This window comes from Ailuropoda melanoleuca, chromosome 17, assembly GCF_002007445.2.
Source record: "Ailuropoda melanoleuca isolate Jingjing chromosome 17, ASM200744v2, whole genome shotgun sequence".
Lineage (NCBI taxonomy): Eukaryota > Metazoa > Chordata > Mammalia > Carnivora > Ursidae > Ailuropoda > Ailuropoda melanoleuca.
Window position 1 is genome coordinate 41,956,211 of NC_048234.1, and position 15,438 is coordinate 41,971,648.

At 36.7% G+C, this 15,438-nt stretch overlaps 1 protein-coding gene across 1 annotated transcript in view; it reads right to left on the reverse strand.

Annotated features, from left to right (window-relative positions):
* ZNF782 (zinc finger protein 782) overlaps positions 1-15,438 on the reverse strand; it is a 64,145-nt gene that overhangs the window by 41,846 nt on the left and 6,861 nt on the right. The window contains exon 3 of the mRNA XM_002930209.4: positions 15,066-15,192. Coding sequence (XP_002930255.3) covers positions 15,066-15,192 — 127 coding nt within the window. The remainder of the gene's footprint in view (positions 1-15,065; positions 15,193-15,438) is intronic.

The window sequence follows — 15,438 nt, forward strand, 5'->3', positions numbered from 1 at the left end:
CAAAAGAATCCACCCCCAAACTACTAGAACTCATAGAACAATTCCGTAATGTGGCGGGATACAAAATCAATGCTCAGAAATCAGTTGCATTTCTGTACACGAACAATGAGACTGAGGAAAGAGAAAAAAGGGAATCCATTCCATTTACAATAGCACCAAAAATCATACGTCATCTTGGTATTAACTTAACCACAGATGTAAAGGATCTATATTCTACAAACTACAAATCACTCTTGAAAGACATTGAAGAAGACACAAAAAGATGGAAAAATATTCCATGCTCATGGTTCTGAAGAATAAACATAGTTAAAATGTCTATGCTACCCAGAGGAATCTACACTTTCAATGCCATCCCGATCAAAATACCAATGACAGTTTTCAAAGAACTGGAAAAAACAGTCCTTAAATATGAGTGGAACCAGAAAAGTCCCCAAATCTCCAAGGAATTGTTGAAAAGGAAAAACAAATCTGGGAGCATCACGTTGCTGGACTTCAAGCTATATTACAAAGCTGTGATCACAAAGACAGCATGGTACTGGCACAAAAACAGACACATAGACCAATGGAACAGAATAGAGAACCCAGAAATGGACCCTCGGCTCTTTGGGCAACTAATCTTTGACAAAGCAGGAAAAAAACATCCAGTGGAAAAAAGACAATCTCTTCAATAAATGGTGCTGGGAAAATTGGACAGCTATATGCAAAACAATGAAACTTGACCACTTGTCTTATCAGTATCACACCATACACAAAGATAAACTCGAAATGGTTGAAACACCTCGATGTGAGACAGGAATCCCATCAAAATCCTAGAGGAGAACACAGGCTGCAACCTCTTTGACATTGACCATAGCAACTTTTTTCATGACACATCTCCAAAGGCAAGAGAAACAAAAGATAAAATGATCATGTGGGACGTCATCAAGATAGAAAGCTTCTGCACAGCCAAGGAAACAGTCAAAAAAACTAAAAGGCAGACCACAAAATGGGAGAAGATATTTGCAAAGGACACTACAGATAAAGGACTGGTATCCAATATCTACAAAGAACTTCTCAAACTCAATACACGTGAAACAAATAATCAAATCAATAAATGGGCAGAAGATATGAATAGACACTTTTCCAATAAAGACATACAAATGGCTAACAGACACATGAAAAAATGTTCAAAATCATTAGCCATCAGGGAAATTCAAATCAAAACCACTTTGAGATACCATCTTACAACAGTTAGAATGGCAAAAATGGACAAGGCAGGAAACAACAAATGTTGGAGAGATGTGGAGAAAGGGGATCCCTTTTACACTGTTGGTGGGAATGCAAGTTGGTACAGCCACTTTGGAAAACAGTGTGGAGGTCTCTTCAAATGTTAAAAATTGAGCTTCCCTTGATCCAGCCATTGCACTACTGGGTATTTACCCCAAAGATACAGATGTAGTGAAGAGAAGGGCCATATGCACCCCAAAGTTCTTAGCAGCATTGTCCGCAATAGCTAAATCGTGGAAGGAGCCGAGATGCCCTTCAACAGATGAATGGATTAAGAAGATGTGGTCCATATATACAATGGAATATTACTCAGCCATCAGAAAGAATGATTACATAACATTTGCAGCATCATGGACGGGAATGGAGGAGATTATGGTAAGTGAAAGAAGTCAAGCAGAGAAAGACAATTATCACATGGTTTCACTAATTTGTGGAATATAAGAAATAGGAAGATTGGTAGGAGAAGGAAAGGAAGAATGAAGGGGGGGTAAACAGAAGGGGGAATGATCCTTGAGAGACTGTGGACTCTGGGAAACAAACTGAGGGCTTCGGGGGGGGGCACTGGGATAGGCTGGTGATGGGTATTAAGGAGGGCACATATTGCATGGTGCACTGGGTGTTATATGCAAGTAATGAATCATGGAACATTGCATCAAGAACAGGGGATGTACTGTATGGTGACTAATATAACAAAATAAATTTTAAAAAAACAAATAAAAGTATAAATATAAAAAAAAGGACTAAAGTAGCAAGGATAAAACAGGTCATGAAGAAGATAAAATTATGAAATAATGAAGCCGAAAAGAAGAGGAAAAGAAAAGTATTAGATCATGAAGGTAGACATAGAACTAAGAGATTCCATAAAATGCAAAGTAATATCTCTATTATAGGACTCCCAGAGGAAAAAGAGTGGGGAAAAAGGGGTAGACAGTTTATTTGAACAAATTGTAGCTAAGAAGTTCCCTAATCTGAAGAAGGAAACAGTCATTCAAGTCCAAGAGGCACAGGGAACTCCCCTCAAAATCAACAAAAACAGGTCAACACCATGACATGTCATAGTGAAACTGGCAAAATACAAAGATAAATAGAGAATTCTGAAAGCAGCTCAGGAGAAAAGGTCCTTAACCTACAAGGGTAGACACAAAGGCTGGCAGTGGACCAATCCACGGAGACCTGGCAGGCCAAAAGGTAGTGGCATGATACATTCAACGTGCTAAATGGGAACAATATGCAACCAAGAATACTTTATCCAGTAAGGCTGTCATTCAGAACAGAAGGAGAGATAAAGTTTACAGGACGAACAAAAACTAAAGGAGTTCATCAACACTAAGCCAGCCCTGCAAGAAATATTAAAGGGGACACTTCAAGCAGAAAGAAAGACCAAAAGTAACAAAGATCAGAAAGGAACAGAAACAATCTACAGGAACTGTGACTTTACAGGTAATACAAAGGCACTAAATTCATATCTTTCAATAATTACTCTGAATGTAAATGGACTAAATGCTCCAATCAAAAGACAAAGGGTATGAGAATGGATTAAAAAAACAAGACCCATCGATATGCTGTCTACAAGAGACTCATTTTAGACAGAAAGACACCTCCAGATTGAAAGTGAGGGGTTGGAGTACCATTTATCATGCTAATGGACATAGAAACAATGCTGGAATAGCCATCCTTATATCAGACAAACTAGATTTTAAACCAAAATCTACAATAAGGGATGAAGAGGGACAATGTATCATAATAAAGGGATCTACTGAACAAGGAGATCTAACAATTGTAAATATTTATGCCCAGAACATGGGAGGAAACATATAAATCATTTAATAACAAAATTAAAGAAACTCATTGAGAATAATGCAATAATATTGGGGGACTTTAACACCCCACTCATAGCCAGGGACAGATCATCTAAGCAGAAGATCAACAGGGAAACAAGGGCTTTGAATGACATTCTGGACCAGATGGACTTAACAGATATATTCAGAGCATTTCATCCTAAGGCAACAGAATACACATTCTTTTCCAGTGCACACGGAACATTCTCCAGAATAGATCACATACTGGGTCACAAATCAGGAGTCAGCTGGTACAAAAAGACAGAGCATGCCATCATATTTTTGGACCACAATGCTATGAAACTTGAGGTCAACCACAAGAAAAAACTTGGAAAAACCACAAATACACGGAGGTTAAAGAACATCCTACTAAAGAATGAATGGATCAACCAGGAAATTAAAAGAGAATTAAAAAAATACATGGAAGCAAATGAATATGAAAACACAACAGTCCAAACTCTTTGGGATGCATCAAAGGCAGTCTGAAGAGGGAAGTATACAGAAATACTGGCCTTCCTCAAAAACCAAGAAAAGTCTCAAATACATGACCTAATCTTCACCTAAAGGTGCTGGAAAAATAATAGCAAATAAAGCCCAAATCCAGCAGGAGAAGGGAAATAATAAAGATTAGAGCAGAAATCAATGATACAGAAATTAAAAAAAAAAAACAGAATAGATCAATGAAACAAGGAGCTGGTTCTTTGAGAGAATTAACAAAATTGATAAACCCCTAGACTTATCAAAAAGAAAAGAGAAAGAGGACCCAAATAGATAAAATCATGAATGAAAGAGGACAGATCACAACCAACACTAGAAAAATATGATTATAAGAGAATATTATGAGCAATTATATGCCAACAAATTAGGTAATTTGGAAGAAATGGATTCATTCCCGGAAATACAAAAACTACCAAAACTGAAATAGGAAGGAACAGAAAACCTTAACAGACACATAACCAGCAAGGAAATTGAAGCAGTAATCAAAAGTCTCCCAACAAACAAGTGTCCAGGGCTGGATGACTACCCAGGGGAATTCTACCAAACCTTCAAAGAAGAATTAACACTTACTCTTCTGAAACTGTTTTAAAAAATAGAAATGGAAGGAAAACGTCCAAATTCACTCTATGAGGACAGCATTACATTGATCCCAAAACCAGAGAAAGACCCACTAAAAACAAGAATTACAGACATATCCCTGGGGAACATGGATGCAAAAATTCTCACCAAGATACTAGCTAATCAAATCTTACAGTACATTAAAAGGATTATTCACCAAGACCAAGTGGGATTTATTCCTGGACTGCAAGTGTGGCTCAAGATATGCAAATCTATCAGTGTGATACACCATGTTAATAAAAGAAAGGATGAGAAGAATATGATCCTCTCAATAGACGCAGAAAAAGGCATTTGACAAAATACTGCATCCGTTCTTGATAAAAACTTTCAACAAAGTAGGGACAGAAAGAACATATGTCAACATCATAAAGGCTATCATCCACAATGGGGAAAAATCCAAGAGCTTTTCCCCTAAGGTCAGGAACATGAAAGCGATGTCCACTCTCGCCACTGTTGTTCAACATAGTACTGGAAGTCCTAGCCTCAGCAATCAGACAACAAAAAGAAATAAAAGCCATCCAAATCAACAAAGAAGTCAAATTTTCACTCTTCACAGTTGACATAACACTCTGTGTAGAAAAGCCAAAAGACTTCATCAAAAAATTGCTAGAAGTGATAGAGGAATTCAACAAAGTTGCAGGATATAAAATCAATGTACAGAAGTCTGTTATATTTCTATACATCAATAATGAAGTAGCAGAAAGAGAAATCAAGGAATTGATCCCATTTACAATTGCACCAGAACCCATAAGATACCTAGGAATAAACCTAACCAGAGAGGTAAAAGATCTGTACTCTGAAAACTATAAAACACTTATGACAGAAATTGAGGAAGACACAAAGACATGGAAAAACATTCCATGCTCATGTGTTGGAAGACCAAATGTTGTTAAGATGTCTATGCTACCCAGGGGCACCTGGGTGGCACAGCAGTTAAGCGTCTGCCTTCGGCTCAGGGCATGATCCCGACGTTATGGGATCGAGCCCCACATCAGGCTCCTCCGCGATGAGCCTGCTTCTTCCTCTCCCACTCCCCCTGCTTGTGTTCCCTCTCTCGCTGGCTGTCTCTGTCGAATAAATAAATAAAAAAATATTAAAAAAAAAAAAAGATGTCTATGCTATCCAAAGCAATGTACACATTCAATGCAATCCCTATCAAAAGAGCACCANATATTAAAAAAAAAAAGATGTCTATGCTATCCAAAGCAATGTACACATTCAATGCAATCCCTATCAAAAGAGCACCAGCATTTTTCATAGAGCTAGAACAAACAATTCTGAAATTTATATGGAACCACAAAAGATCCCAGATAGCCCAAGCAATGTTGAAAAAGCAGAACAAAACAGGAGGCATCACAATTCCAGACTTCCAGCTGTATTATAAAGTTGTAGTCATCAAGACAGTATGGTACTGACAGAAAAACAGACACATAGAGCAATGGAACAGAACAGAGAACCCAGAAATGGACCCTCTATGGTCAAGTAATCTTTGACAAAGCAGTAGGAATATCCAACGGAAAAAAAGACAGTCTCTTCAACAGATGGTGTTGGGAAAACTGGACAGCAACATGCAGAATAATGAAACTGGGCCACTTTCTTACATCGCACACAAAAATAAATTCAAAATGGGTTAAAGACCTAAATGTGGTACAGGAATCCATCAAAATCCTACAGAAGAACACAAGGCAGCAACCTTGTTGACCTCAGCCCCAGACACTTCTTGCTAGACATGTTCCAGAAGAAGGGAAACAAAAGCAAAAATGAACTATTAGGAGCTCATCAAGTTAAAAGGCTTCTGTACAGCAAAGGAAACAATCAAAAAAACTAAAAGGCAACCTATGGAATGGGAGAAGATATCTGCAAATGTCTTATCAGATAAAGGGCTAGTATAGAAAACCTATTAAGAACTTATCAAACTCAACACCCAAAAACAAAAACATCCTGTCAGGAAATGGGCAGAGGATATGAACAAACATTTCTCCAAAGAAGACATATAAATGGTAACAGACACATGAAAAAATGCTCAACATCACTGGGCATCAGGTTAATACAAATCAAAGCCACAATGAGATACCTCCTCACACCAGTCAGAATGGCTAAAATTAACAAGTCAGGAAACAACAGATGTTGGCAAGGATGTGGAGAAAGGGGAACCCTTTTGAAGTTTCCTCAAAAGTTAAAAATAGAGCTCTCCTATGACCCAGCAATTGCACTACTAGGTATTTATCATAATGATACAAACATAGTGTTCGTAAGGGGCACAGGTACCCTAATGTTTATAGCAGCAATGTCCACAACAGCCAAAATATGGAAAGAGCCCAGATATCCACCAACTCATGAATGGATAAAGAAGATGTGGTACATATATATGGGATGGAATATTACTTAGCCATCAAAAAGAAAGAAATCTTATCATCTGCAATGACGTGGATGGCACCAGAGTGTATTTTGCTAAGCGAAATAAGTCAGTCAGAGAAGGACAAATACTATACAATTTCACTCATATGTGGAATTTAAGAAACAAAACAGATGAACATTAAGGGAAGGAAGAGGGAAAAAAAGTAAGACAAAAACAGAGAGGGAGACAAACCATAAGAGACTCTTAACTCTAAGGAAGAAACTGAGGGTTGCTGGAGGGGAGGTGGGTAGGCTGTTGGGGTAATTGGGTAATGGGCATTAAGAAGGGCACCTAATGTAATGAGCTCTGGGTATTATATAAACTGATGAATCACTAAATTCTTCCCTGAAACTAAACTAAAATACACTAAGATAAAGTAAAGTAAAGTAATATTTTTACAATTAAAAAAATAAAGTTTAGAGCAGAAATAAATGTCATGGAGAACAGAATAGAAAACTCAGCAAAACTAACAGTTGGTTTTTCAAAAAATAAACAAAATGAACAAACCCTTAGGCTAGACTAAAAAAGAGACAACTCAAGTAAAATAAAAAAATGAAAAGAAGAGATATTATAACAGATTCCTTAGAAATAAAAAGGATATAAAGAAGAAAAAGGATCATGAGGGACTAATATGAACAACTACACAAACTGATTAAAGTAGAAGAAATGGATAAATACCTAGAAATATACAACCTATTACAACTGAATTAAGATGAAAGAGAAAACCTAAACAGACTTATGACAAATAAGGAGATTGAATCATTAATAAAAAATCTCCTCACAAAGAAAAGCCCAAGGTCAGAGGCCTAAACTGCAGAATTGTGCCAGACATTTAAATGCCAATCTTTCTTCAAGACTTTCAAATAATGGAACAAAGAACATTTTCAAACTCCTTTTATGAGGTCGCCATTTGTAGTTTCTAGAATATAGATCCTTTACGTCTCAGATTAAGTTAATTCCAAGGTAACGTATGGTTTTTCGTGCTATTTTAAATGGGATGGATTCCCTAATTTCTCTTTCTTCAGTCTCATTGTTCATGTATAGAAATGCAACTGATTTCTGAGCATTGATTTTGTATCCCGCCACATTACTGAATTGTTCTATGAGTTCTAGTAGTTTGGGGGTGGATACTTTTGGGTTTTCCATATAGAGTATCATGTCATCTGCGAAGAGAGACAGATTGACTTCTTCTTTGCCAATCTGGATACCTTTTATCTCTTTTTGTTGTCTGATTGCTGTTGCAAGGACTTCTAGTACCAAGTTGAATAATAATGGCGAGAGTGGTCATCCTTGTCGTGTTCCTGATCTAAAGGGAAAGGCTTTCAGCTTTTCCCCATTGAGAATGATATTTGCTGTAAGCGTTTCATAAATGGTTTTTATGAGATTGAGGAATGTACCCTCTATCCCTACACTCTGAAGGGTTTTAATCAGGAAAGGATGCTGTATTTTGTCAAATGCTTTTTCTGCATCTATTGAGAGAATCATATGATTTTTGGCTTTTTTCTTGTTGATATAATCTATGACACTGATCGATTTGTGAATGTTGAACCACCCTTGCATTCCAGGGATGAATCCCACTTGGTCATGATGGATAATCCTTTTAATGTACTGTTGGATCCTATTAGCAAGGATCTTGTTGAGAATTTTGGCATCCATATTCATCAGGGAAATCAGTCTGTAATTCTCCTTTTTGATGGGGTCTTTCCTGGTTTTGGGATCAAGGTAATATTGGCCTCATAGAACGAGTTTGGTAGCTTTCCTTCTGTTTCTCTTTTTTGAAATAGCTTTAGGAGAATAGGTATTATTTCTTCTTTGAATGTTTGGTAGAATTCCCCAGGAAAACCGTCTGGGCCTGGAGTTTTATTATTTGGAAGGTTGTTTATCACTGACTCAATTTCTTCATAGTTAATTGGCCTATTTAAGAAATCTATTTCTTCCTGTTTCAGTCTTGGTTGTTTATAGGTTTCCAAGAAGGCCTCCATCTCTTCCAGATTGCTTAATTCTAGAAACTACAAATCACTCTTGAAAGACATTGAAGAAGACACAAAAAAATGGAAAAATATTCCATGCTCTCCCTTTTCAGTCATAATTTTAATAATCTCAGTCCTTTCTCTTTGTTTTTGGACAAGTTTTGCCAGTGGTCTATCAATTTTATGGATTCTCTCAAAGAACCAGCTTCTAGTCCTGTTGATCTGCTCTACTGTGGTTCTGGTCTCTAATTCATTGATTTCTGCTCTAATCTTGGTCAACTCCTTCCTTGTCAGTGGGTTAGGCCTGTCCCTCTGTTGCTGTTCCAGTTTCTTGAGGTGAGAATATAGAAACTGCATTTTAGATTTTTNTATCAGAAGAATTAACATAGTTAAAATGTCCATGCTACCAAGAGCAATCTGCACTTTCAATGCTATCCCTATCAAAATACCGAGGACATTTTTCAAAGAACTGGAACAAACGGCCCTAAAATTTGTGTGGAACCAGGAAAGGCCACGAATTGCCAAGGAAGTGCTGAAAAGGAAAAACAAAGCTGGGGGCATCACAATGCTGGATTTCAAGCTGTACTATAAAGCTGTGATCACAAAGACAGCATGGTACTGGCACAAAAACAGACACATAGACCAATGGAACAGAATAGAGAACCCAGAAATGGACCCTCGGCTCTTTGGGCAACTAATTTGACAAAGCAGGAAAAAACATCCAGTGGAAAAAAGTCTGTTCAGTAAATCGTGCTGGGAAAATTGGACAGCTACATGCAAAAGAACAAAACTTGACCACTCTCTCACACCATACACAAAAATAACTCCAAATGGATGAAAGACCTTGATGTGAGACAGAAATCCATCAAAATCCTAGAGGAGAGCATAGGCAGCAACCTCTATGACATCGGCCACAGCAACCTTTTTCATGACACATCTCCAAAGGCAAGAGAAACAAAAGATAAAATGAACATGTGGGACTTCATCAAGATAAAAATCTTCTGCACAGCCAAGGAAACAGTCAAAAAAACTAAGAGGCAGCCCACGGAATGGGAGAATATATTTGCAAATGATGCTACAGATAAAAGACTGGTATCCAAGATCTACAAAGAACTTCTCAAACTCAATAAACAAGAAACAAATAAACAAATCATAAAATGGGCAGAAGATACGAACAGACATTTTTGTAATGAAGACATACAAATGGCTAACAGACACATGAAAAAATGTTCAAAATCATTAGCCATCAGGGAAATTCAAATCAAAACCACGCTAAGATACCACCTTACACCAGTAGAATGGCAAACATTGATAAAGCAAGAAACAACAATTTTGGAGAGGATGTGGAAAAAGGGAATCCCTCCTACATTGTTGGTGGGAATGCAAGTTGGTACAGCCACTCTGGAAAACAGCGTGGAGGTCCCTTAAAAAGTTAAAAATTGAGCTACCCTATGATCCAGCCATTGCACTACTGGGTATTTACCCCAAAGATACAGACGTAATGAAGAGAAGGACCATATACACCCCAATGTTCATAGCAGCATTGTCCACAATAGCTAAATTGTGGAAGGAGTTGAGATGCCCTTCAACAGATGACTGGATTAAGAAGATGTGGTCCATATATACAATGGAATATTACTCAGCTATCAAAAAGAACGATTTCTCAACATTTGCTGTAACATGAATGGCACTGGAAGAGATAACAAATGAAGTAAGTCAAGCAGAGAAAGGCAATTATCATAAGGTTTCTCTCATCTATGGAACATAAGAACTAGGAAGATCGGTAGGAGACGAAAGGGATAAAGAAAGGGGGGTAATCAGAAGGGGGAATGAAGCATGAGAGACTATGGACTCTGAGAAACAAACTGAGGGCTTCAGAGGGGAGGGCGGTGGGGGAATGGGATAGGCTGGTGATGGGTAGTAAGGAGGGCACGTATTGCATGGTGCACTGGGTGTTATACGCAACTAATGAATCATCGAACTTTACATCAAAAACCAGGGATGTACTGTATGGTGACTAACATAATATAATAAAAAAATATTAAAAAAATGAGGTTGCCATTGCCTTGATTCTAAAATCAGACGAAGACATCACAAGAAAACTATAAGCTAATATCCTTGATGAATGTAGATTCAAAAATTCTCAAGACTAGCAAACTGAATTTAACAGCACATTTAAAAGGATCATATATCATGAACAAGCGGAATTTATCCCTGAATGCAAGGTTGTTGACATGCAAATCAATCTAAGTGATACATCACATAAAGAAATGAAAGAAATAAAAACACGTAATCATATCAAAAGACAGAGAAAAATCATTTCACAAAGCTCAGCATTCATTCATGATTAAAATTCTCAAAAAAATAGTTCTAGAAGTACATTTCCTCAATACAACAAAGGCATATACGAAAAGCCCGCAGTTAATATCATAATCAATGGGGCAATACTGAAGGCTTTCCCTCTAAGATCTAGTACAAGGCAAGGATGTCCACTTTCACCAATTCTATTCAACATAGTATTGGAAATCCTAACCAATGCAATTAGATAAGAAAAAGAAATAAAATGCATCTAAATCTAAAGGGAAGAAGTAAAATTATCTGTTTGCAGATGACATGCTTCTCTATGTAGAAAACCCTAAAGACAATAAAAAATCTGTTAAAATTAATAAAGTTGGAGGATACAAAATCAACATGGTTTCTACATATGAACAATGAATTATCTGAAAAAAAATTTTTTAAACCACTTAGGAATAAACTTAAGGAGCTGAAAGATTTGTATATTAAAGATTACAAAAAATCGACAAAAAAAATTAAAGAAAATACAGATGAACGGAAACACATTCCACGTTCATGGTCTGAAGAATTAATACTGTTAAAATGTCCATACTACCCAAAGTGATCTACAGATTCAATTCAATTCCTATCCAAATCCCAATGGCATTCTTTATAGAAGTAGAAAAAAAAATCCTAAAATTCATATGTAAGCACAAAAGACCCTGGATAGCCAAAGCAATCTTGAGAAAAAACAATGTTATAGTTATCACATTTCTGGACTTCAAAATATATATTACACAAAGCTCTAGTAATGAAAACAGTATGGTACTGGCATAAAAACAGGCATATAGACCAATGGATTAATACAGAGGCCCAGAAATATATCCATACATCTATAGTCAACTGGACTTAAACAATGGTGCCAAGAAAACACAATGGAAATAGAACAGTTTAATAAATAGTGCTGGGAAAAGTGGATATCCACATGCAGAAGAATGAAATTGGACTGTTATCTCAAACTACATATAAAAATAAACTCAAAATGGATTAAAGACTTAAACATAAGACCTGAAAATCATAAAACTCCTAGAAGAAAACATAGAAAGCTCCTTGACGTCAGTGTTGGCAATGGTTTATTGGATATGATACCAAAAGCACAAGCAACAAAAGCAAAATTAGACAACTGAGACTACATCAAACTAAAAAGCCTCTGGACAGCAAAAGAAACAAAAGAGTGCAAAGGCAACCTATGGAATGAGAGAAAATATTCAAAAATCATAATAAGGAGTAAATACCTAAAATATATAAAGAAGTCATACAGCTCAACAGCAAAAAAGCAAAAATCAGATTAAAATAATGGGCAAAGGACCTGAACTTCTCAAAAGAAGCTATACACATAAACAAACACATGAAAATGTGCTCCACGTCACTAAACATTAGGGAAATGCAAATCAAAACCAATGCGGTATCACTTCACACCTGTTAGAAAATGATTTATTACTTAAACCTGTTAGGAAATGGTGATTATCAAAAAGACTAAAGTTAACACATGTTGGATATGGAGAAAATGTAACCCTTGGGCACTACTGGTGGGGATGTAAATTGGGGCAGCCATTATGGAAAACAGTATGGTGGTTCCTCAAAAAGCTAAAAGTAGAACTACCCTGGAACACCTGGCTGGCTCAGTTGGTAGAGCACCTGACTCTTGATCTTGTAAGTTCAAGCCCCATGTTGACTGTACAGATTACTTAAAAATAAAATCTTTAAAAAAAAAATTGAACTACCCTATAATTCAGCAATTCCATTTCTGGGTATATGTTCAAAGGAAATGAAATTAGGTATATGCAGTCCCATGTTCTTTGCCGCTTTATTCACAATAGCCAAGACACAATCTAACTGTCTGTTGATGGATAAATGATTAAAGATGTGTACACACACACACACACACACACACGAACATTATTTGGCCAAAAAAGGGGAAGGAAATCCTGACATCTGCCCCAACATGGATAAACCTTGAAGGCATTATGCTAAATGAAATAAACCAGACATAGAAAGACTGTGATCTCGGTGGATCTAAAACAGTCAAACTCAGAAAAAAAATAGAATGGTGGTTGCCAGGGGCTGGGGAGATGGGGAACGGGGAGATGTTGGTTAAGGGGTACAAACTTCAGTTATGCAAGATGAGTAAGTTATGAAGATCTAACACACAGCAATCTGAGTATAATTAATAATACTGTACTGTTTATTAGAAATTTGCCAAGAGGGCAGATTTTAAGTGTCCTCATCACAAAGAAAACAAAGGTAACTAGGTCAGGTCATGGATATGTTAATTAGCTTGATTGTGGCACTGACTCACAATGTGTACATATATCAAAACATCAAGTTGTACAGAAGAAATATGTAATTTTTATTTGTCATTATATATCATAAAGACGGAAAAAATGCACAGAAGCCATAAACAGACACTTTCCTAAGGATACATAGATGGCACAGGAGCATTAGAAATATTTACCATCACTGGCCATTAAGGAAATGCAGATTAAGACCATGATGAGCTTCCACTATTTACCCATTAAAACCACTAGTACAAAAAATAGTTATGATACCAAATACTAGGAAAAATGGGGAATTTTTCTGGATTTCTCATACACTGTTGGTGGACATGCAAATGGTACAGCCATTCTGAAACACAGTTTGGCAGTTTCTTAAAGAGTGAAACATATACTTACCACACAACCCCAATCATACTCCTAGGCATTTATCCCAGAGAATAATAATTTATGTTCATATAAAACTTGAACATGAAAGTACATAGCAACTTTATTTATAACAGCCCCTGATGAGAAACAACCAAATGTCTTTCAACAGGAATGGCTAAATAAATTCTATAATCACACAGTGGAATACTAGGTAGACAAAGAGCAGGTTAGTAGTTGGAATAGATTAGGGATAGTGTGGGAGAGGGGACGGGTCTGATTACAAAGAGGTAGCATTAAAGAAATCTTTGGCGTGATAAGACAGTTCTGTGTTTTGATCACTGTGATGTTTACACAAATCTCCACATAAGATTAAATGGCGTAGAGCTATTCATACACACTGTACTAACGTCTATTTACTGGCATTGATATGTTACAGTTATGTAAGGTATAAGCATTGGGGGAAACTTTTGAAGAATAAAATTGTGCCAATTGCTGTCATTAAAAAGTTCCTTCAAAAGTATATGTAAAATAATAATGATTAGAAAACATTTTCTTCGTAAAAAGGCAAAAGAAAGAGGAAAAAAGTTTGTAAAACATATACTAGACAAAGGTCTGAACTTCTGAGAAGATGAAAAAACCCAAAAAACTAAACAAAAATTGGAGCTGAAAATATGATTACTCCATTACAGGAGATTATTATTGGTAAAAAAAAAAAAAAAAAAGCCACATGAAAAGAGGTTCCATATTGTTAATCATCAGGGAATACAAATTAAAATACCGTAACATATAACTAGATACTAACTAGAATGGTTAAAAATAGTAAGACTTACCAAACCAAATGTTGGTAACCAAAAAGCAATGAGAACCCTTAGACATTGCTCATGGGCATGAAAAACAATAGAGCCAACTTGGAAACATCTGGCAGTTTCTTACGGAGTCACATATAAACTTACCAGAAGACCCAGCAAACCCACTCCTAGGTATTTACACAAGGGAAATGAAAACATGTTGATACAAAGACTGTATAAATGTTCATAGCAGCTTTATTCATAATAGCCCCAAACTGGAAGAAAGCCCATGGATCTATCAACTGAAAGGATGACGCACACATCCATGAGTCTCGAAAGCACTTACGCTAAGTGAAAGAAGCCAGACAAAAGAGAGTATATACTTTATGATTCCATTTATACAAAATGTGAGAAAGGGCAAAGTGCTTGCGTTAGAAAGCACATCGGTGAGACAGAGAGTTAGGGATGGAGGTATGGGACTCACTGCAAAGGGGTACAGAATCTTTAGGGGTGATGACAACGTTGCAAATTATGAGTTTGATGATGAAAGTCTACTACATAATTTTTCAAAACTCATTGACTTAAACACTGAAAAGTCCTGAGTTTTATTTTCTGTTAAATACACCTCAACAAAAGTGATAAACATTTTTAAAAGAAAAAAGGAAAACCTGAATATGCAGTCAAGAGGGGGTCACATGGTAAGGTCTGCTCACCCACTGAGACGAGGTGGCTGTAGTTCTCCAGCATCACGTCTCTGTAGAGAGTCCGCTGGGCAGAGTCCATCTGCCGCCACTCCTCCCACGTGAACTCCACAGTCACGTCCTTGAATGACACTGATGCCTGCAACAGCACAATTCTGGTCAATCTGAGGGCCAGAATCAGGGACGTGGAAAAACATTTTTGGAAACTAAGTCTTACTATGTTCACTATTTAGAGTTTATAACAAAAAGCTATAAAAGATGACTACCGCAGCCCTTATTCTGTCTTATACTTTGGGGATATGCACATGATTAGTGAAAAAAAAATCTCATGCACCGATTTAAATTTAATTTATACACATATAATGTCACTTGATATAATGAGAAA